General features: G+C 52.2%; 1 protein-coding gene across 29 annotated transcripts in view; it reads right to left on the bottom strand.

The window, feature by feature from the left end:
• The window catches only part of LOC109884408 (liprin-alpha-1), an 85,022-nt gene that overhangs the window by 40,823 nt on the left and 20,503 nt on the right, over window positions 1-23,696 (bottom strand). For 28 of the 29 annotated variants that reach the window (XM_031820464.1, XM_031820465.1, XM_031820475.1 and 25 more), the window contains exons 3-11: window positions 13,396-13,497; window positions 11,373-11,537; window positions 11,194-11,268; window positions 8,052-8,153; window positions 7,350-7,571; window positions 6,960-7,106; window positions 6,033-6,167; window positions 1,662-1,745; window positions 1,212-1,343 (exon numbers count right to left, since the gene is read on the bottom strand). In XM_031820464.1, the coding sequence (XP_031676324.1) occupies window positions 1,212-1,343; window positions 1,662-1,745; window positions 6,033-6,167; window positions 6,960-7,106; window positions 7,350-7,571; window positions 8,052-8,153; window positions 11,194-11,268; window positions 11,373-11,537; window positions 13,396-13,497 (1,164 nt within the window). Of the gene's footprint in view, window positions 1-1,211; window positions 1,344-1,661; window positions 1,746-6,032; window positions 6,168-6,346; window positions 6,360-6,959; window positions 7,107-7,349; window positions 7,572-8,051; window positions 8,154-11,193; window positions 11,269-11,372; window positions 11,538-13,395; window positions 13,498-23,696 lie in introns of all 29 variants that reach the window. The other variant, XM_031820466.1, reaches the window with a different exon arrangement.

The following is a 23,696-nucleotide window of genomic DNA, read 5'->3' as shown; positions in this document are numbered from 1 at the left end:
CATGTCCCACCCAACTTGTCCTCTAGGGCAGACATCCTCTCCTTGAAGCTGTAGCCTAACCCACCCACCTTGTCCTCTAGGGCAGACATCCTCTCCTTGAAGCTGTAGCCTAACCCACCCACCTTGTCCTCTAGGGCAGACATCCTCTCCTTGAAGCTGTAACCTAACCCACCCACCTTGTCCTCTAGGGCAGACATCCTCTCCTTGAAGCTGTAACCTAACCCACCCACCTTGTCCTCTAGGGCAGACATCCTCTCCTTGAGGTGAAGCTGTAGCCTAACCCACCCACCTTGTCCTCTAGGGCAGACATCCTCTCCTTGAAGCTGTAGCCTAACCCACCCACCTTGTCCTCTAGGGCAGACATCCTCTCCTTGAGGTGAAGCTTTAGCCTAACCCACCCACCTTGTCCTCTAGGGCAGACATCCTCTCCTTGAGGTGAAGCTGTAGCCTAACCCACCCACCCACCTTGTCCTCTAGGGCAGACATCCTCTCCTTGAGGTGAAGCTGTAGCCTAACCCACCCACCCACCTTGTCCTCTAGGGCAGACATCCTCTCCTTGAAGCTGTAACCTAACCCACCCACCTTGTCCTCTAGGGCAGACATCCTCTCCTTGAGGTGAAGCTGTAGCCTAACCCACCCACCTTGTCCTCTAGGGAAGACATCCTCTCCTTGAAGCTGTAGCCTAACCCACCCACCTTGTCCTCTAGGGCAGACATCCTCTCCTTGAAGCTGTAACCTAACCCACCCACCTTGTCCTCTAGGGCAGACATCCTCTCCTTGAGGTGAAGCTGTAGCCTAACCCACCCACCTTGTCCTCTAGGGCAGACATCCTCTCCTTGAAGCTGTAGCCTAACCCACCCACCTTGTCCTCTAGGGCAGACATCCTCTCCTTGAGGTGAAGCTGTAGCCTAACCCACCCACCTTGTCCTCTAGGGCAGACATCCTCTCCTTGAAGCTGTAGCCTAACCCACCCACCTTGTCCTCTAGGGCAGACATCCTCTCCTTGAGGTGAAGCTGTAGCCTAACCCACCCACCTTGTCCTCTAGGGCAGACATCCTCTCCTTGAGGTGAAGCTGTAGCCTAACCCACCCACCTTGTCCTCTAGGGCAGACATCCTCTCCTTGAGGTGAAGCTGTAGCCTAACCCACCCACCTTGTCCTCTAGGGCAGACATCCTCTCCTTGAGGTGAAGCTGTAGCCTAACCCACCCACCTTGTCCTCTAGGGCAGACATCCTCTCCTTGAGGTGAAGCTGTAGCCTCTCGTTGGACTCTGACAGCAGTTTGTCCACCGTCTCCGACAGACGCCTGTTGTGCTCCTCGTTCATCTTCTCCCTCTGGCGCGCCTTCACAACACAAAACACACACGCTAAATCAGAAGAGGCAGAGCAGGAAAAACTACCGCTTCCTTTATGACAGGAAACATTTCACAAACACACATTTTAATTTTCTTTCCATTTTCTGTTAATTCATGGATCTTTCGGTTGTATGAGGTAAAAATCTTCACTGACTTATTTGAATGAGAATGAATATATTATCTACAATGAAAGTACAATGCTAAATGAAGACGGTCCAATGACCACACCTGTAAACAATTTCTGCCCAACAACACAGACTGACAGACTGACTGACTGCCAGCCGACCTTTGACCCCATCTGTCTTACCCTGAGCAGTTCCTGGTTCTTCTCCTCCAGCTGAGCCTCCATCTGCCTCACCCTCTCCTCCACGTTGCCATGACGCTCCTCCGCCTGCGGGACAGACAGAGTCAAACACCTCATACTTGCAAAACAAAACACCAAAAAACACCTGACCTCTACCCTTTAGGAATATGTACAGATCTGAGAGGGCTGGCTAGGTGTGAGAGGACTGGAGAAGTTGAAGAGGGCTGGCTAGGTGTGAGAGGACTGGAGAAGTTGAAGAGGGCTGGCTAGGTGTGAGAGGACTGGAGAAGTTGAAGAGGGCTGGCTAGGTGTGAGAGGACTGGAGAAGTTGAAGAGGGCTGGCTAGGTGTGAGAGGACTGGAGAAGTTGAAGAGGGCTGGCTAGGTGTGAGAGGACTGGAGAAGTTGAAGAGGGCTGGCTAGGTGTGAGAGGACTGGAGAAGTTGAAGAGGGCTGGCTAGGTGTGAGAGGACTGGAGAAGTTGAAGAGGGCTGGCTAGGTGTGAGAGGACTGGAGAAGTTGAAGAGGGCTGGCTAGGTGTGAGAGGACTGGAGAAGTTGAAGAGGGCTGGCTAGGTGTGAGAGGACTGGAGAAGTTGAAGAGGGCTGGCTAGGTGTGAGAGGACTGGAGAAGTTGAAGAGGGCTGGCTAGGTGTGAGAGGACTGGAGAAGTTGAAGAGGGCTGGCTAGGTGTGAGAGGACTGGAGAAGTTGAAGAGGGCTGGCTAGGTGTGAGAGGACTGGAGAAGTTGAAGAGGGCTGGCTAGGTGTGAGAGGACTGGAGAAGTTGAAGAGGGCTGGCTAGGTGTGAGAGGACTGGAGAAGTTGAAGAGGGCTGGCTAGGTGTGAGAGGACTGGAGAAGTTGAAGAGGGCTGGCTAGGTGTGAGAGGACTGGAGAAGTTGAAGAGGGCTGGCTAGGTGTGAGAGGACTGGAGAAGTTGAAGAGGGCTGGCTAGGTGTGAGAGGACTGGAGAAGTTGAAGAGGGCTGGCTAGGTGTGAGAGGACTGGAAGTTGAAGAGGGCTGGCTAGGTGTGAGAGGACTGGAGAAGTTGAAGAGGGCTGGCTAGGTGTGAGAGGACTGGAGAAGTTGAAGAGGGCTGGCTAGGTGTGAGAGGACTGGAGAAGTTGAAGAGGGCTGGCTAGGTGTGAGGACTGGAGAAGTTGAAGAGGGCTGGCTAGGTGTGTAGCTTCTTTCAGATCAATACAAATGATCCTGGAGAAGGATGGAACTGAAAAGGCCCAGTCAGAGGCTTAGTACCATATAGGTTCATGTTAGGGGTTATGGGGGGGGGTTGAGGTGCCCATCTACCCACAAACACCAGCACCAAGAACCAGACACCAACCAACTACAGCCAGCCAGTAGCAGCCATGCACCAGCAGAGACAGGGGACAGGGACACAGAGCAGTACAGCCAGCCAGTAGCAGCCATGCCCCAGCAGAGACAGGGGACAGGGACACAGAGCAGTACAGCCAGCCAGTAGCAGCCATGCACCAGCAGAGACAGGGGACAGGGACACAGAGCAGTACAGCCAGCCAGTAGCAGCCATGCACCAGCAGAGACAGGGACACAGAGCAGTACAGCCAGCCAGTAGCAGCCATGCACCAGCAGAGACAGGGGACAGGGACACAGAGCAGTACAGCCAGCCAGTAGCAGCCATGCACCAGCAGAGACAGGGGACAGGGACACAGAGCAGTACAGCCAGCCAGTAGCAGCCATGCACCAGCAGAGACAGGGGACAGGGACACAGAGCAGTACAGCCAGCCAGTAGCAGCCATGCACCAGCAGAGACAGGGGACAGGGACACAGAGCAGTACAGCCAAGCCCCATAAATTAAGTAGCACTTCCTGTTTTTGTTAGATCATAAACTATTTTTAGAGGATGGGGGAGGGGAGTTGTGCACAGAAATAGACTTTAAACATAGATCAGCAGTACCAAGCTAAGCAGGCAGAGTTAGACCTCTGGGTGGGGGTAAGAGATGGGGCTGGGGTGTGAGGGAGGGTATAGGGGGAGGTTTAGGGGTGATTGTAGCCAGTCTACCTTCCTCTGTGTCTTGGCGTCCTTAGAGCCCGAGGCGTCAGGCTAGGGCGGGGGTTGGGGAGGAGGGGGAGGTAAAGGTTGAGGACAGACCAAACGAGGAACAGAGAGGAGAAGACGACAGTGTGAGAGATGAGAGCAAGAGAGAGAGCAGGAGGTACTTTAGGACAAGAGGGAATAGAGTTTTAGTGCAGCTAAAGACCGCGGACCGGCCGACAGGACTAAAGACCGCGGACCGGCCGACAGGACTAAAGACCGCGGACCGGCCGACAGGACTAAAGACCGCGGACCGGCCGACAGGACTAAAGACCGCGGACCGGCCGACAGGACTAAAGACCGCGGACCGGCCGACAGGACTAAAGACCGCGGACCGGCCGACAGGACTAAAGACCGCGGACCGGCCGACAGGACTAAAGACCGCGGACCGGCCGACAGGACTAAAGACCGCGGACCGGCCGACAGGACTAAAGACCGCGGACCGGCCGACAGGACTAAAGACCGCGGACCGGCCGACAGGACTAAAGACCGCGGACCGGCCGACAGGACTAAAGACCGCGGACCGGCCGACAGGACTAAAGACCGCGGACCGGCCGACAGGACTAAAGACAGCGGACCGGCCGACAGGACTAAAGACCGCGGACCGGCCGACAGGACTAAAGACCGCGGACCGGCCGACAGGACGGACAGACAGGACTTCAGCAGAGATTACTACAGGACTTAATGACAATAACAAGAGACTAGAGGATGATATGTGGGAGGTAGCTAGAGGGCTGGGTGGTTGGGTGGAGGTAGCTAGCTAGAGGGCTGGGTGGTTGGGTGGAGGTAGCTAGCTAGAGGGCTGGGTGGTTGGGTGGAGGTAGCTAGCTAGAGGGCTGGGTGGTTGGGTGGAGGTAGCTAGCTAGAGGGCTGGGTGGTTTGGGTGGAGGTAGCTAGCTAGAGGGCTGGGTGGTTGGGTGGAGGTAGCTAGAGGGCTGGGTGGTTGGGTGGAGGTAGCTAGAGGGCTGGGTGGTTGGGTGGAGGTAGCTAGAGGGCTGGGTGGTTGGGTGGAGGTAGCTAGAGGGCTGGGTGGTTGGGTGGAGGTAGCTAGAGGGCTGGGTGGTTGGGTGGAGGTAGCTAGAGGGCTGGGTGGTTGGGTGGAGGTAGCTGGGTGGAGGTAGCTAGAGGGCTGGTTGGGTGGTTGGAGGTAGCTAGAGAGCTGGGCGGTTGGGTGGAGGTGGTTGGGTGGAGGTGGCTGGGTGGAGGTGGCTGGGCGGTTAGGTGGAGGTGGCTGGGTGGAGGTGGCTGGGTGGAGGTGGCTGGGTGGAGGTGGCTGGGTGGAGGTGGCTGGGCGGTTAGGTGGAGGTGGCTGGGTGGAGGTAGCTGGGCGGTTAGGTGGAGGTAGCTGGGAGGTGTGGCAGTGACAGGTTCTACACTGAACTCTCTGCCTCTTAAAGAGTTAAAAGGAAGAGAGGAAAGAGACATGTTTTTTGGTATCCTTCCCCAGATCTGTGCCTCGACACAATCCTGTCTCGGAGCTCTACGGTCAATTCCTTTCACCTCAATTCTTGGTTTTTGCTCTGACATGTCTTGTCAAATGTGGGACCTTAAATAGACAGGTGTGTGCCTTTCCAAATCATGTCCAATCAATTGAATTTACCACAGGTGAACTCCAATCAAGTTGTAGAAACATCTCCAGGATGATCAATGGAAACAGGATGCAGCAGAGCTCAATCACGAGTCTCATAGTAAAGGGTCTGAATACTGATGTAAATACGTTATTTCAGTTTTTTTATATATACATTTGCAAAAATGGCAAAAAAACCCGAATATATATTATATATATATTTAAATCTATTTTAGAATAAAGCTGTAATGTAATAAAATGTGGAAAAGGTCAAGGGGTCTGAATACTTTCCTGAATATATTTCTCTTCAATAAATATTTTCACAAATTCCCTTCTAGTGTACTAAAGTCATCCAAAAGGTTAGTATTTGGTCCCATATTCCTAACACACAATGAATACATCCAGCTGGTGACTACAAACTTGTTGGATGCATTTTAAGTTTGTTTAAGGTGGTGTTTCAGATGATGTTTTTTTGCCCCAATAAGAAACTGAATTGTGAACTACGTGTTGTGTCACTCTTATTGTAAATAGGAACCAGAATATGTTACTAAATATTTCTATATTTAGAAACGTGGATGCTACCCACGTGGATGGATAATCATGAATGAATCCTGAATAATGATGTGGGAAAGTTAGAGGAACGAAGCACGTACACACACATGAACACACACGGGGGGGGATGGAGAGGAGTCTCTCTCAGGAGGCATGATGTTTGACGGTGTGGGGGCGGGACTGACCTTGGTGAGGGCCGCCACCCTCTGGGCTAGCTCTGCCTCCACCTCGGGCAGAGTCTCCGCCTTCCTGATGGTCTGCTGCAGCTTCTGCTCAGCCAGCTCTAAACGCTCCTGCAGCTGCCTGTTCCTCTCCTCAGTCTGTAGACCGAACACAATAATCAATCATATTAATCAATACATTACAACGGTTCCTCTCCTCAGTCTGTAGACCGAACACAATAATCAATTATATTAATCAACACATTACAACGGTTCCTCCTCTCAGTCTGTAGACCGAACACAATAATCAATCATATTAATCAATACATTACAACGGTTCCTCTCCTCAGTCTGTAGATCGAACACATTAGACAGTGTTTAGGTACCGTCTTGTTGGCCTGGGGGATGACTTGATAAACTCCAATCTGGATGTAATCTCCCTGCTATAACAAGGCTAGCTATTTTCTCTGTTAGCCGTCTCCCTCCCTCCTCTCCCCTCCAGCAGCGTGCTGGCCCAGTTCTGGCAGCATGGAGGCCCAGAATAAAAGAGAAACCCCCAATAGAGATTAGAAAAAGAGAGAAGAGATCGAGGCAAGAAAGAAAACAGAAGGGAGGGGAAGAGGACATACAAGAGAAGAGCAGGCAAACCAGAGAGAAAACAGAGAGAGAAGTGAATGTGTCTGAGGCGTCTGATTCAGTGCCTGCTGCGTTGGGCAGTCTGTGAATGCACGAGAAGGGGTCCAGGACCCCGCAGGCTCATCCTGCTGTCGGAAAGAGCCGACAATCACACTAACCCCCCAAATACACACACACACACACACAATTGAAAAACCCCTGTGGGAAAACTCAACTGAGGCTTCCTTACTGGTGGGCTGTAGACCTGAGATACTGTAGGCTTCCTTACTGGTGGGCTAGTATAGTCTCTCTGTGTGTGTGTGTGTGTGTACTGACCTGTCGGAACAGGGACTCCTTGTTGGCCACTTCGTTCTCCAGCTTGTCGTTGAGGTCGTGTACGGAGGTGGCCTCTCGCTGCGCTGCCAAGTACCTCTTCTCCAGGGTGACGATACGCTCCTCTATGTCCTCCTTCTGGGCCATAGACTAGACGGGGCACAGAGAGAGACGGATACGTTTAGCACACACACATGTGATTTTCTGGATTTTGTTTTCTCATTTTGTCTGTCATAGTTGAAGTGTACCTATGATGAAAATTACAGGCCTCTCTCATATTTTTAGTGGGAGAACTTGCACAATTGGTGGCAAGACTAAATACTTTTTTGCCCCACTGTACCTCTCGTATGTCTCTCTGCAGGCGTGTTAGTAACGGTAACATCCAGTACGTACCTCTCGTATGTCTCTCTGCAGGCGTGTGTTCACGTCTTCACTCTTGATGAGGTCCTTGCGTGCCGTGTCCAGGTCTTCCTCCAGCTCGCTGATGCGTCCCGTCATGGCCGCCATGCGCTCCATCATCTGCCCCAGGTCTGACGTCTGTCTCGCCACCAACTCCTGCAGCTCCCCCACCTTCCCCTGGTCCTCCTCCTGGCTCAGAGAGCCATCTGACGACCGCTAGGGACAAGACAGGGTTTAGGTTTCTTAAATATAGACAGAAACAACTAGGACATGACCTATAACCCCTGCCCCTTCCCCTCCTGGCTCAGAGAGCCATCTGACGACCACTAGGGACAAGACAGGTTTTAGGTTCCTTAAATATAGACAGAAACAACTAGGACATGACCTATAACCCCTGACCCTTCCCCTGGTTCTCCTCCTAGCTCAGAGAGCCATCTGATGACCACTAGGGACAAAACAGGGTTTAGGTTCCTTAAATATAGACAGAAACAGCTAGGACATGACCTATAACCCCTGACCCTTCCCCTGGTCCTCCTCCTGGCTCAGAGAGCCATCTGACGACCACTAGGGACTAGTTGGGAGAGGAGGACAGTAGATATTAAATGCTGCAGGACGTGGCCTTGGAGGCTTGTGGTTGTTCCATCTTCCGTATGTAAATGCACTGACTAAGTCTCTCTGGATAAAAGGGTTTCCTACCTTGCCGTTTGTGCTTGGAGTGTTCTCAGAGTTGTGGTTGAGCCCTTCCATTCCGTCGCCTAGCGACCTCTTCTGGATGTTCTGCTCTCTCAGGTAAGACATCTAGGAGAAGATAGCACTTTATTAAATACCCCAAAATTGGGGACATTTGATTGGACCAGCCAATACATAGAAGACCAATAAATACCCAATAAAAAACAAAACAGAACCCAGACACTAACAGCAGCACATCATTAATGATTAGAAAAAACTAAAGGTTCATGTTAAAAAGACGACTAACACGGAACGCAAACCGGCAGATCGCGTGCGCCATCGTGCATCAATGTATTTTGTCCCCCTACACCAAAGAAAATCATGACACGCAGGTTAAAATATCAAAACAAACTCTGAACCAATTACATTAATTTGGGGACAGGTTGAAAAGCATTTAACATTTATGGCAATTTAGCATGCACTTGCTAGCTAATTTGTCCTATTTAGCTAGCTTGCTGTTGCTAGTTAATTTGTCCTATTTAGCTAGCTTGCTGTTGCTAGTTAATTTGTCCTATTTAGCTAGCTTGCTGTTGCTAGCTAATTTGTCCTATTTAGCTAGCTTGCTGTTGCTAGTTAATTTGTCTTGGGAACAAAGATTGAGTTGTTATTTTACCTGAAATGCACACGGTCCTCTACTCTGACAATTAATCCACACATAAAACGGTCAAACAAATCGATTCTAGTCATCTCTCCTCCTACCAGGCCTTTTCTTCTCTGGACTTTATATTGCGATTGGCATCTTTCATAAATTAGGTGCATTACCGCCACTGACCTCGTTCGTCTTTTAGTCACCCTCGTGGGTATAACCAATGAGGAGATGGCAAGTGGGTACCTGCTTCTATAAACCAATGAGGAGACGGGAGAGGCAGGACTTGCAGCACGATCTGCGTCACAAATAGAACTGACTTCTATTTTAGCCCTTGGCAACGCAGATGCTCATTGGCGCACGCGAGCAGTGTGGGTCCAATAATTGAATAATATAGATTTCTACATTTATTTTGTAACACTCGCGCACGCGACGCGAGCGGTGTAGTCTGGGTATAAGGGACTCCACAGTGTGATCAGAGTACTGTTAAAAAGCCCCCTAAGGGACTCCACAGTCGGATCAGAGCACTGTTAAAAAGCCCATTACAGACACTGTGTAATCACTAGACATCACCACAGATACTGTGTAATCACTAGACAACATCACAGACACTGTGTAATCACTAGACAACACCACAGACACTGTGTAATCACTAGACTACATCACAGATACTGTGTAATCACTAGACAGTATAACATTACAGACACTGTGTAATCACCATACGAAGCCTATTCTTCTTTGTTAAACATGGGAATGATGAAATAAGGTCCATAGTCATTCAAGATGGATTGTTTTTTTATTCCCCCAGGAAAATGAGTGAGGACTGTTGTCATGGATACGATTTGCTGATTGTCGGGCGAGAGTGAGTCGCCATTGGCAAGATGACTGGGAACATGGTTGAATCCCTCCACGAGGCAAACAAACAGGCAAAAGTGGAGTCGCAATTCAACGGATCAGACATGAGATGGATGTGTCAGGGTCGACAGACAATCAACTGATTACAAAGGGAAGCCACGTCGCGGAGACACCGATGTCTCGCTCCTCAGAAAAGACAAACAGCTTCTTCACCCGCTTTGAGGATAACACAGTGCCACCAACGCGGCCCTCTTTGATAACACAGTGCCACCAACAGGGCCCTCTTTGAGGATAACACAGTGCCACCATCGCGGCCCTCTGAGGATAACACAGTGCCACCAACGCAGCCCGCTTTGAGGATAACACAGTGCCACCAACAGGGCCCTCTTTGAGGATAACACAGTGCCACCAACGGGGCCCTCTTTGAGGATAACACAGTGCCACCAACAGGGCCCTCTTTGAGGATAACACAGTGCCACCAACGGGGCCCTCTTTGAGGATAACACAGTGCCACCAACGCAGCCCGCTTTGAGGATAACACAGTGTCACCAACGTGGCCCACTTCCAAGGAATGTAGGGGCTCGTTCTCTGTGGCCGACGTGAGTAAGACATTTAAGCTGGTTACCCCTCGCAAGGCTGCCGGCCCCTCTAGCCGCGACCTCAGAGCATGCGCAGACCAGCTAGCTGGAGTGTTTACGGACATGTTAAATCTCTCCCTTTCCCAGTCTGCTGTCCCCACTTACTTCAAGATGTCCGCCATTGCTCCTGTACCCAAGAAAGCAAAAGGTAACTGAACTAAGGCTTGGGACTAGTTAAGGATCACATCACCTCTACCTTACCAGACACCCTAGACCCTCTTCAATTTGCATACCGCCCCCCCAATAGATCCACAGACGATGCAATCGCCATTACACTGCATACTGCCCTATCCTATCTGGACAAGAAGAATACCTATGTAAGAATGCTGTTCATAGACTATAGCTCAGCCTTCAATACCATAGTACCCTCCAAGCTCATCACTAAGCTCAGGGTCCTGGGACTGAACCCCTCCCTGTGCAACTGGGTCCTGGACTTCCTGATGGGTCGCCCTTAGACGGTGAAGATAAGAAACAACACCTCTTCGCTGAACCTCAACACTGGGGCCCCACAAGGGTGCATGCTCAGCCCCCTCCTGTACTCCCATAACTACGTGGCCAAGCACCCCTCCAACTCAATCCTCAAGTTTGCAGATGACACAACGGTAGTAGGCTTAATTACCAACAATGATGAGACAGCCGACAGGGAGGAGGTCAGGGCTCGGCGTGTGGTACCAGGTAACCTCTCCCTCAACAAAACTAAGGAGCTGATTGTGGACTTCAGGAAACAGCAGAGGGAGCACGCCCCTATCCACATCTTCGGGATCGCAGTTGAGAAGTTGAAAAGCTTCAAGTTCCTCGGACTTCGTCACTGACATCCTGAAATTGTCCACCCACACAGACAGTGTGGTGAAGAACGCACAACAGCACCTCTTCAACCTCAGGAGGCTGAATAAATTTGTCTTGACACCTAAAACCCTCACAAAAACCTTTACAGATGCACAATTAAGAGCACCCATCCTACCACAGGATTACCACTGGGTCACCACGGGGTCACCACAGGGTCACTACAGGATGGTCCGATGAGGCTTACCTCTTTGTGTTGTGATGTGAGCTGTTCTTCCAGTTGGCTGCATCTTTCTAAAGCCACACGCAGTCTCTCCCTGACCTGGAAAACAGACAATTATTAGTCTCCATCATTTTACACACTTGCCATTACATCTCTACAAAAGAAGAGATTAGCAGGCAGACGATCTCCTCCCCCCTACCAACCTTCTCGTCTAGGGCTTTGTGGTGTTCGAACAGGGACTTGAGTGCCTTGAGGACCTCTACCTCGCTGGAGACCCCGGCAGGAGACTGGGCCTGCCTCTTCACCACCGTCATCCTCAGACTGCGTTCATGACGAGACACCAGACACTCCAGATGCTCCAGGAGAAGCTACGGTCATCACAGAACACACATCAGATGTTACTCATCATGTTACACACACACACACACACACACACACGTTCCAGGAGAAGCTACAGTCATCACAGAACACACATCAGATGTTACTCATCATGTTACACACACAAACACGTTCCAGGAGAAGCTACGGTCATCACAGAACACACATCAGATGTTACTCATCATGTTACACACACACACACACATTCCAGGAGAAGCTACGGTCATCACAGAACACACATCAGATGTTACTCATCATGTTACACACACACACACACATTCCAGGAGAAGCTACGGTCATCACAGAACACACATCAGATGTTACTCATCATGTTACACACACACACACACACACGTTCCAGGAGAAGCTACGGTCATCACAGAACACACATCAGATGTTACTCATCATGTTACACACACACACACACACACACACACACACGTTCCAGGAGAAGCTACGGTCATCACAGAACACACATCAGATGTTACTCATCATGTTACACACACACACACACACACACGTTCCAGGAGAAGCTACGGTCATCACAGAACACACATCAGATGTTACTCATCATGTTACACACACACACACACACACACACACGTTCCAGGAGAAGCTACGGTCATCACAGAACACACAAGTTTCAAACAGCTTGTTCACACACACAGGATTGGGAAATAGTACAGACATGTTTACACACACAGGATTGGGAAATAGTACAGACATGTTCACACACACAGGATTGGGAAATAGTACAGACATGTTTACACACACAGGATTGGGAAATAGTACAGACATGTTTACACACACAGGATTGGGAAATAGTACAGACATGTTTACACACACAGGATTGGGAAATAGTACAGACATGTTTACACACACAGGATTGGGAAATAGTACAGACATGTTTACACACACAGGATTGGGAAATAGTACAGACATGTTTACACACGAGTGTGTGTTGTGCTCAATCCCATGTGGTTGAGCAGCTCAAGGGGGTCCCATCACAGCTGCAGGCTGACAAAGCCCAGACTCATCCCTTAATCTCCCCTTCCCCCTTCATATCCCCCCCCCCCTCTACCCCCTTCCTCCCATATTCTACCCTCCATCCTCCCTCTCCCCTTCCTCCCATATTCTACCCTCCATCCTCCCATATTCTACCCTCCATCCTCCCTCTCCCCTTCCTCCCAAATTCTACCCTCCATCCTCCCACTCCCCTTCCTCCCATATTCTACCCTCCATCCTCCCTCTCCCCTTCCTCCCATATTCTACCCTCCATCCTCCCATATTCTACCCTCCATCCCCCCATATTCTACCCTCCATCCCCCCATATTCTACCCTCCATCCCCCCATATTCTACCCTCCATCCCCCCATATTCTACCCTCCATCCCCTCTCCTCCTCCTCCCCCCACCTTCCCTCCCCCTCTTTCAATTCCTCCTCCCTCCCCTCTCTAATTCCTCCCCCTCCCTCCTCTCCCCAGTCAGTGTCCATCGTTCCTAATTAGACTGACCCAGACTCTACTCATTGCAACTGGACTGGCAGGTGGATTATCCAGTTAGAGCCGCACATCTGCCACTAGGCCTGAGCAGAGAATGACAGACAGGGGAATTATCCTATGGCTGTCTGCGCTGTGACCTGGGAGGGCGGGTGCTCTGTCAACCACTCACTAGGGGTGACCTAATCCTCAGAACAAAGATCAAGCCCTCTCTTAAAAACACTCGTAAATACACACACACACTACTAAACAAACACAAACGAATACTCACAGGTCAAACCAGTGGGAGTCTGACACTGTTAATGGACTATGCTAGGGACTGGAAGGGGACTGTGTGTGTGTGAGACTGACCCGCGTGTTGTTCCTCTCAGCCTTGAGCTCAGCGATCTCCTCCTCCCTCTCCATCAAATGCTCTCGACACACATTCACCTCCTTGGTCAGCGCAGCAAACTCCTGTTAAACAACAACAACACATTAACACAACATTAGAGACAGCAAACTCCTGGACAACAACAACACATTAACACAACGTTAGAGACAGCAAACTCCTAGACAACAACACATTAACACAACATTAGAGACAGCAAACTCCTGGACAACAACAACAACAACGTTAGAGAGACAGCAAACTCCTGGACAACAACAACAACGTTAGAGACAGCAAACTCCTGGACAACAACAACAACGTTAGAGACAGCAAACTCCTGGACAACAACACATTAACACAACGTTAGAGACAGCAAACTCCTGGACAACAACAACACATTAACACAACGTTAGAGACAGCAAACTCCTGGACAACAACACATTAACACAACGTTAGAGACAGCAAACTCCTGGACAACAACACATTATCACAATGTTAGAGAGACAGCAACACACTTCCTGACAGTCAACAGGTTGGGCAACTACACACACTTCCTGACAGTCAACAGGTTGGGCAACTACACACTTCCTGACAGTCAACAGGTAGGGCAACTACACAATTTCTGACAGTCAACAGGTTGGGCAACTACACACTTCCTGACAGTCAACAGGTAGGGTAACTACACACTTCCTGACAGTCAACAGGTAGGGTAACTACACACTTCCTGACAGTCAACAGGTTGGGCAACTACACACTTCCTGACAGTCAACAGGTTGGGCAACTACACACTTCCTGACAGTAACTTTTTAAGGTGCAAAGAAAAAAATTAAGCTGTATGTTCATGTGAGAATTTAATAAAAAATACGATTGAAGTATTACCACTGTTTCACGAATCTGACTGAAAAATACAACTGGGGTTTCAGAGTACGTTCCGTCACTAAGATTATAATATATCTATTCAGAGAGGTTGAGTTCTCCATCTCTCAGAGGACCAGGTGGACACAACCACAGTAAGAGCAGCACACACTGACTACAACTATCAGTAGAGGAGAGATGAGATGGAGAGGACAGTAGAGGAGAGATGGAGAGGGGACAGTAGAGGAGAGATGAGGGTGAGAGGACAGGAGAGGGGACAGGAGAGGAGAGAGAGGACAAGAGAGGAGACACTTTTCCTTTGCCTTCATATTCCAAAGTCTCCCTCCACTCTTCCGTCATCCCATTCAATCAACAGTCACCATGCATTAAGACTACATGCAGTTTACCAACTAGAGACTCTTGCCCTATACCACCCACCCACCCACCCACAGCCCTTAACAGATTCCGTGATGGTTGTGCCTACAGAATGAACCATCCTGATGTTTGGTTCCCTGAGTCTCCAGGCCTTCTTTGCGGACACACTCACGTAAACACACACACACGGCCTGAGGAAGCTGTCTTCTTTCCCTCTCTTATATATTGATCTACTTCTATTGGAGACTGGCACCGATTCCACACGAGAGACCATGGGAGGTTTTGATTGGCCTGACCATGCATAAGTGCCCGTCCTTTAGCCAGTGAGGGAGGAGAAGGAGTCGGGGAAAGGGGTCATTATGTGGGGAGTTGGAATGTTGGATTCCTGAATTCCAGAGCAGAGTTTGATGTACAACCAGCCGCCAGAGAGAGAGAGTCTGATGTACAACCAGCTGCCAGAGAGAGAGAGAGTCTGATGTACAACCAGCCACCAGAGAGAGAGAGAGAGAGAGTGAGAGTCTGATGTACAACCAGCCGAGAGAGAGAGTCTGATGTACAACCAGCCGAGAAAGACCCTGTCTGGCTACTTCAGTACAGCCTGCCCTGCATACTCTCTCCTTTCCTTCCATTTACCCACGCTCTCCTTCTTGTTCTCCCTTTATCTCTCGGTCTCTTCTCATCACTGTCTGTCTGAAATCTGTCTTGCCTACTACTAACCAAAAAGCCATACTGTGTACTAACCACACAACATACTATTTAGTAGAAATGTATGCAGCCGTTCACTAATCGTACAACATACTCTTTAGTACATAGTGTTTAGCAGAAAAGTATTCAGTAAGCAACAAATAGCAACATATTAGGCTCTCCCATACTGACAATCAGTGTTGGGGTTAGTTACCTGGAAACTAATATATTACATATTACTAGGTACATTTAACAAAAGTAACCTGTTACTTTATAATATTACTTTGCATGTCGAAGGGAGTCTGCGTTATTGTTATGAAAAAAAAATCTAAACCTTTTGGACTGTCGGAGGGAGTCGCGCGCTCTACCAAAGATAGGCTGGTTACTAACTCAGGTCTGATCACTGGTTCCTCCTTCCATCTGATAGGCTGGTTACTAACTCAGGTCTGACCACTGGTTCCTCCTTCCATCTGATAGGCTGGTTACTAACTCAGGTCTGACCACTGGTTCCTCCTTCCATCTGATAGGCTGGTTACTAACTCAGGTCTGAACACTGGTTCCTCCTTCCATCTGATAGGCTGGTTACTAACTCAGGTCTGATCACTGGTTCCTCCTTCCATCTGATAGGCTGGTTACTAACTCAGGTCTGATCACTAGTTCCTCCTTACATCTGATAGGCTGGTTACTAACTCAGGTCTGATCACTGGTTCCTCCTTCCATCTGATAGGCTGGTTACTAACTCAGGTCTGACCACTGGTTCCTCCTTCCATCTGATAGGCTGGTTACTAACTCAGGTCTGATCACTGGTTCCTCCTTCCATCTGATAGGCTGGTTACTAACTCAGGTCTGATCACTGGTTCCTCCTTCCATCTGATAGGCTGGTTACTAACTCAGGTCTGACCACTGGTTCCTCCTTCCATCTGATAGGCTGGTTACTACCTCAGGTCTGACCACTGGTTCCTCCTTCCATCTGATAGGCTGGTTACTAACTCAGGTCTGACCACTGGTTCCTCCTTCCATCTGATAGGCTGGTTACTAACTCAGGTCTGATCACTGGTTCCTCCTTCCATCTGATAGGCTGGTTACTAACTCAGGTCTGACCACTGGTTCCTCCTTCCATCTGATAGGCTGGTTACTAACTCAGGTCTGATCACTGGTTCCTCCTTCCATCTGATAGGCTGGTTACTAACTCAGGTCTGACCACTGGTTCCTCCTCCCATCTGATAGGCTGGTTACTAACTCAGGTCTGACCACTGGTTCCTCCTTCCATCTGATAGGCTGGTTACTAACTCAGGTCTGATCACTGGTTCCTCCTTCCATCTGATAGGCTGGTTACTAACTCAGGTCTGATCACTAGTTCTTCCATTCATCTGTGGCGCTGCTTTCCTGTGCTAGTCTAGTGTGCTGCACTGTCATCTGGGCTGCTGAATTATCCATATATACTGGAAGAATACATCTGTACAGGTTAGCTTGCTTTTCATACAAAATCTCTCTCTCACATCGCCAGTTCTGGTTAAATGAGGAAACAAGTTGAGATCGGATCATGAAAACGCTCGCCCGGTGGGGTTATGATTCTAAAAAAATAACACACTTTACTTCACAAAGTAACTATTACAGTATTACCAAGTGTTGAAAAGTAATACATGATATTACTAGTTACTCGTAAAAGTAATCAGATTACATTTCATTACTTTTGTTGCGCCCCGTCGCTGCATCATCAAATGTTGCCTTGTTTCATTTTTATCCAGCCCCGCCCCCTTCTCGAATAATTATGCTAATTGTCAGTTGTCGTCAAACACGCGGTCTCGAAACAAGATTCCCTTCATCAATAGCATTTTATTTGACCTTTATTTAACTAGGGAAGTCAGTTAAGAACAAAATCTTATTTTCAATGACGGCCTAGACCGGCCAAACCCAGATGACGTTGGGGCAATTGTGCGCCGCCCTATGGGACTCCCAATCACGGCTGGTTGTGAAACAGCCTTGATTCGACAGATTTGTACCTAGTCAGCTCGGGGATTTGAACTTGCAACCTTCCGGTTACTAGTCCAACGCTCTAACCACTAGGCTACCCTGCCGCCCCTCCACTCTAACCACTAGGCTACCCTGCCACCCCTCCACTCTAACCACTAGGCTACCCTGCCTCCCCTCCACTCTAACCACTAGTCTACCCTGCCACCCCTCCACTCTAACCACTAGTCTACCCTGCCACCCCTCCACTCTAACCACTAGTCTACCCTGCCACCCCAGCGTGCGGCGAATCAAACTAGATGAAAAGCCAAATTGAGTATGAAATCCTGGCACTTAAAAAAAAAAACACTACATTTTCAAAATGTCACAAACTATGAAAATAAATCTGCAACCTCTGTGTCGCTTTCTTTTTCACCTCTGTGGTGCCCCTGTGTGTCTCTCTCCTCTTTGTACTAAAGACATGTGACCAAACCAGACACCAAGGGCAGCTTTTCTCTTTTCTACATCACCAAAGGCAAAAAAGGCTTCGGTCAGACATGCTTTAATGTTTAGCACACAAGTCTATCTAGGCTAAGGGCCCCGTGGTAACGGCCTAATGTGGGCTCAACTGATAAGCAGCGCGTCTGTCTGTCCACTGTCCATCCATCAGTGCAGCACTAAGAGGCCTGAGAGCAGAGTGGGACAAAAGCACAGCTGAATGCTCTCCTTTTCATTTCTGACCTAGCGCTTCGGGGGGGGGGGGGGGGGGGGGGGGGGAAGAGAGAAATACCACTGAAGATCATTTATCTTACGCCTGTCAGCACGGCTTCCTAGAATATATGTTGAGTGTGATGTGTGTGGGCGTCTAACTGAGTGCACCGAGTGTCTCCGTGTGCTTGGTGTCTCCGTGTGCTTGGTGTCCCCGTGTGCCTGCATATCCTAACTGCCCCTGAGACACCCTCGGAGACTGGGGTCACAGCCAGGGTCAACCATTATCAGCCATTATCAACACAGACCCCTGGAGCAACTAGGATTAAGTGCCTTGCACATCAACTTGTGTTTCACCTTGTCGGCATGGGGATTCGGGAATAGCGACCTTTGGATAACTTGCTCAATGCTCTAACCGCTAGGCGACCTGTTGTCCTCCTGGTATTACAGTCTAGATAGGACATCTGGTGGGATAAATTAACACAGAAACTGTTCTGTATTAACAGAAACCTGTATTTGCTGCTGTGGGACACCACCAGCGTCAGAAAGTATCTTGTCTGCCTCCTTCTCTCCCTCCAGCATGACAGCTCCCTCCCTCCAGCATGACGGCTCCCTCCGTCACTCCAGCATGACAGATCCCTCCCTCCTTCCCTCCCTCCCTCCAGCATGACAGTTCCCTCCCTCCTTCCTTCCCTCCCTCCCTCCTTCCCTCCAGCATGATAGCTCCCTCCCTCCAGCATGACGCCCCCCCCCCCCCCCCCTCCCTCCAGCATGAAGGCTCCCTCCCTCCCTCCAGCATGGAGGCTCCCTCCCTACAGCATGAAGGCTCCCTCCCTACAGCATGAAGGCTCCCTCCCTCCCTCCCTACAGCATGAAGGCTCCCTCCCTCCCTCCCTCCCTCCCTACAGCATGAAGGCTCCCTCCCTCCCTCCCTCCCTCCCTACAGCATGAAGGCTCCTCCCTCCCTCCCTCCCTACAGCATGAAGGCTCCCTCCCTCCCTCCCTCCCTCCCTACAGCATGAAGGCTCCCTCCCTCCCTCCCTCCCTCCCTACAGCATGAAGGCTCCCTCCCTCCCTCCCTACAGCATGAAGGCTCCCTCCCTCCCTCCCTACAGCATGAAGGCTCCCTCCCTCCCTAGAGCATGAAGGCTCCCTCCCTCCCTAGAGCATGAAGGCTCCCTCCCCCCAGCATGACGGCCCCCTCCCCCCAGCATGACGGCCCCTCCCCCCAGCATGACGGCCCCCTCCCTCCCCCCCAGCATGACGGCCCCCTCCCCCCCCAGCATGACGGCCCCCTCCCTCCCCCAGCATGACGTCTCCCTCCCTCCCCCAGCATGACGGCCCCTCCCCCCAGCATGACGGCCCCCTCCCCCCCAGCATGACGGCCCCCTCCCTCCCCCAGCATGACGTCCCCCTCCCTCCCCCCAGCATGACGGCCCCTCCCTCCCCCAGCATGACGGCCCCCTCCCTCCCCCCAGCATGACGGCCCCTCCCTCCCCCAGCATGACGGCCCCTCCCTCCCCCCAGCATGACGGCCCCCTCCCTCCCCCCAGCATGACGGCCCCCTCCCTCCCCCCAGCATGACGGCCCCCTCCCTCCCCCCAGCATGACGGCCCCCTCCCTCCCCCCAGCATGACGGCCCCCTCCCTCCCCCCAGCATGACGGCCCCCTCCCTCCCCCCAGCATGACGGCTCCCTCCCTCCCCCCCAGCATGACGGCTCCCCTCCCTCCCCCCAGCATGACGGCTCCCTCCTCCCCCCAGCATGACGGCTCCCTCCCTCCCCCCAGCATGACGGCTCCCTCCCTCCCCCCAGCATGACGGCTCCCTCCCTCCCCCCAGCATGACGGCTCCCTCCCTCCCCCCAGCATGACGGCTCCCTCCCTCCCCCCAGCATGACGGCTCCCTCCCTCCCCCCAGCATGACGGCTCCCTCCCTCCCCCCAGCATGACGGCTCCCTCCCTCCCCCAGCATGACGGCTCCCTCCCTCCCCCCAGCATGACGGCTCCCTCCCTCCCCCCAGCATGACGGCTCCCTCCCTCCCCCCAGCATGACGGCTCCCTCCCTCCCCCAGCATGACGGCTCCCTCCCTCCCCCAGCATGACGGCTCCCTCCCTCCCCCCAGCATGACGGCTCCCTCCCTCCCCCCAGCATGACGGCTCCCTCCCTCCCCCCAGCATGACGGCTCCCTCCCTCCCCCCAGCATGACGGCTCCTCCCTCCCCCAGCATGACGGCCTCCCTCCCTCCCCCCAGCATGAACGGCTCCCCCCTCCCCCTCAGCATGAACGGCTCCCTCCCTCCCCCCCAGCATGACGGCTCCCTCCCTCCCCCCAGCATGACGGCTCCCTCCCTCCCCCAGCATGCCGGCTCCTCCCTCCCCCCCAGCATGACGGCTCCCTCCCTCCCCCCAGCATGACGGGCTCCCTCCCTCCCCCAGCATGACGGCTCCCTCCCTCCCCCCGAGCATGACCGGCTCCTCCCTCCCCCCCAGCATGACGGCTCCTCCCTCCCCCCCAGCATGACGGCTCCCTCCCCCCCCCCAGCATGACGGCTCCTCCCTCCCCCCAGCATGACGGCTCCTCCCTCCCCCCCAGCATGACGGCTCCTCCCCTCCCTCCCCCCAGCATGACGGCTCCCTCCCTCCCCTCAGCATGAACGGCTCCCTCCTCCCGCCCAGCATGACGGCTCCCTCCCTCCTTCCCCCCCAGCATGACGGCTTCCCTCCCTCCCCCAGCATGACGGCTCCCTCCCTCCCCCAGCATGTACGGCTTCCCTCCCTCCCCCCAGCATGACGGCTCCCTCCCTCCCCCAGCATGACGGCTCCCTCCCTCCCCCCAGCATGACGGCTCCCTCCCTCCCCCCAGCATGACGGCTCCCTCCCTCCCCCCAGCATGACGGCTCCCTCCCTCCCCCCAGCATGACGGCTCCCTCCCTCCCCCCAGCATGACGGCTCCCTCCCTCCCCCCAGCATGACGGCTCCTCCCTCCCCCCAGCATGACGGCTCCCTCCCTCCCCCCAGCATGACGGCTCCCTCCCCCCAGCATGACGGCTCCCTCCCTCCCCCCCAGCATGACGGCTCCCTCCCTCCCCCCCAGCATGACGGCTCCCTCCCTCCCCCCAGCATGACGGCTCCCTCCCCCCAGCATGACGGCTCCCTCCCCCCAGCATGACGGCTCCCTCCCTCCCCCCATGACGGCTCCCTCCCTCCCCCCCAGCATGACGGCTCCCTCCCTCCCCCCCAGCATGACGGCTCCCTCCCTCCCCCCAGCATGACGGCTCCCTCCCCCCCAGCATGACGGCTCCCTCCCTCCCCCCAATATAACAGCTCCCTCCTCTCGTGTTACCTTTATTTAACTAGGCAAGTCAGCTAAGAATAAATCATTATTTACAATGATGGCCTAGACCGGCCAAACCCAGGTGATGCTGGGCCAATTGTGTGCCGCCCTATGGGACTCCCAATCACGGCTGGTTGTGAAACAGCCTTGATTCGAACCTGGGTGTCTGTAGTGATGACTCTCAGCACTGAGCAGTGCCTTAGACCGCTGCCCCACTCGGTAGCCCCAAAATTCATTCCAGTATGACAGCTCCCTCCCTCATTCGAGAAGGACACTTCAGAGAGAGACCTCATCAACAGGTCTGTGTAAACCCAAACAAAACAGTCCTCATTAACAGGTCTGTGTAAAGCCAAACAGAACAGTCCTCATTAACAGGCCTGTGTAAAGCCAAACAGAACAGTCCTCATTAACAGGTCTGTGTAAAGCCAAACAGAACTGTCCCCATTAACAGGCCTGTGTAAAGCCAAACAGTGTAGACAGTAGTCATGAAAACACACGCCACCATATGGGTCTGTCTGTGATGCGTCAGACAGAGACAGGTGACAGGGAGCAGCCCTGTTTGTTTAAACACACAGACGTAAACTCACTTTACATCACTTACATGTTTACACCACAACGACAACCTCTGACAGAGAGATGGGAGGGAAAGAGACGGAGGAGAGAGACGGTGAGGAGAGAGAGAGAGAGAGACTGGGAGAAGAGAGAGAGAGAGAGAGAGAGAGAGACTGGGAGGAGAGAGAGAGAGAGAGAGAGACTGGGAGGAGAGAGAGAGAGAGAGAGACTGGGAGGAGAGAGAGAGAGAGAGAGAGAGAGAGAGAGAGAGAGAGAGAGAGAGAGACTGGGAGAGAGAGAGAGAGAGAGAGACTGGGAGGAGAGAGAGAGAGAGAGAGAGAGAGACTGGGAGGAGAGAGAGAGAGAGAGAGAGAGAGACTGGGAGGAGAGAGAGAGAGAGAGACTGGAGGAGAGAGAGAGAGAGAGGAGAGAGACTGGGAGAGAGAGACTGGGAGGAGAGAGAGAGAGAGAGAGAGAGACTGGGAGGAGAGAGAGAGAGAGAGAGAGACTGGGAGGAGAGAGAGAGAGAGAGAGAGACTGGAGGAGAGAGAGAGAGAGAGAGAGACTGGGAGGAGGAGAGAGAGAGAGAGAGACTGGAGGAGAGAGAGAGAGAGAGAGAGACTGGGAGGAGAGAGAGAGAGAGAGAGAGACTGGGAGGAGAGAGAGAGAGAGAGAGAGAGACTGGGAGGAGAGAGAGACTGGGAGGAGAGAGAGAGAGAGAGAGAGGAGAGAGACTGGGAGGAGAAGAGAGGAGAGAGAGAGAAGGCTGGGGAGAGAAGAGAGAGAGAGAGAGAGAGAGAGACTGGGAGGAGAGAGAGAGAGAGAGAGAGAGAGAGACTGGGAGGAGAGAGAGAGAGAGAGAGAGAGAGAGACTGGGAGGAGAGAGAGGAGAGAGAGAGAGAGACTGGGAGAGAGAGAGAGAGAGAGAGAGAGGCTGGGAGGAGAGAGAGAGAGAGAGAGAGAGACTGGGAGGAGAGAGAGAGAGAGAGAGAGAGAGAGACTGGGAGGAGAGAGAGAGAGAGGAGAGAGAGAGACTGGGAGGAGAGAGAGAGAGAGAGAGAGACTGGGAGAGAGAGAGAGAGAGAGCGAGAGAGAGAGAGACGAGAGAGAGAGAGAGGAGAGAGAGAGATGGGAGGAGAGAGAGAGACTGGGAGGAGAGAGAGAGACGGTGAAGAGAGAAACACTAAATATACATATTCACCCTCTGAATGGCACATATACACAATCCATGTCTCCAGGTTTAAAAATCCTTCTTTTAACCCGTCTCCTCTCCTTCATCTACACTGATTGAAGTGGATTTAACAGGTGACATCAAGAAGGGATCGTATCTTTCACCTGGTCAGTCTGTGTCATGGAAAGAGCAGGTGTTCTTAATGCTTTGTACACAGTGAGAGAGAGGGGATCTACCGGATGTCATGTTTGATAGGATTGGACATTTCCAAGTGAATGTAAACAAGAGACATTGTGCAAATAGACGCACGTTTGTCTGGAGAAAGAACAGTACTGGCTCTGGAACAGCATGTACACACACACACACAGACAGAGACACACACACACACACACACACAGACAGAGACACACACACCTCTATTAAATATGTAAGGTGGAGCACGTGCATACACCCATTTGAATGAAATGGGAGCAGCCTCTCGCTGTGTTCGCTGGGCAGATGTCCGGTGGGTAACAGAGTGGGTGTGATGTTACCGCGGGTCGTCTCGTCTGTCAGGAGGTGAGTCCTCTACCGTGGGTCGTCTCGTCTGTCAGGTGGTGAGCCCTCTACCGCGGGCCGTCTCGTCTGTCGGGAGGTGAGTCCTCTACCGCGGGTCG

This window comes from Oncorhynchus kisutch, unplaced genomic scaffold (genome assembly GCF_002021735.2).
Source record: "Oncorhynchus kisutch isolate 150728-3 unplaced genomic scaffold, Okis_V2 scaffold3402, whole genome shotgun sequence".
Classification (NCBI taxonomy): Eukaryota; Metazoa; Chordata; class Actinopteri; order Salmoniformes; family Salmonidae; genus Oncorhynchus; species Oncorhynchus kisutch.
Note: the sequence above shows the minus strand (reverse complement) of the source record. Positions and strands in the feature narration are given on the sequence as shown.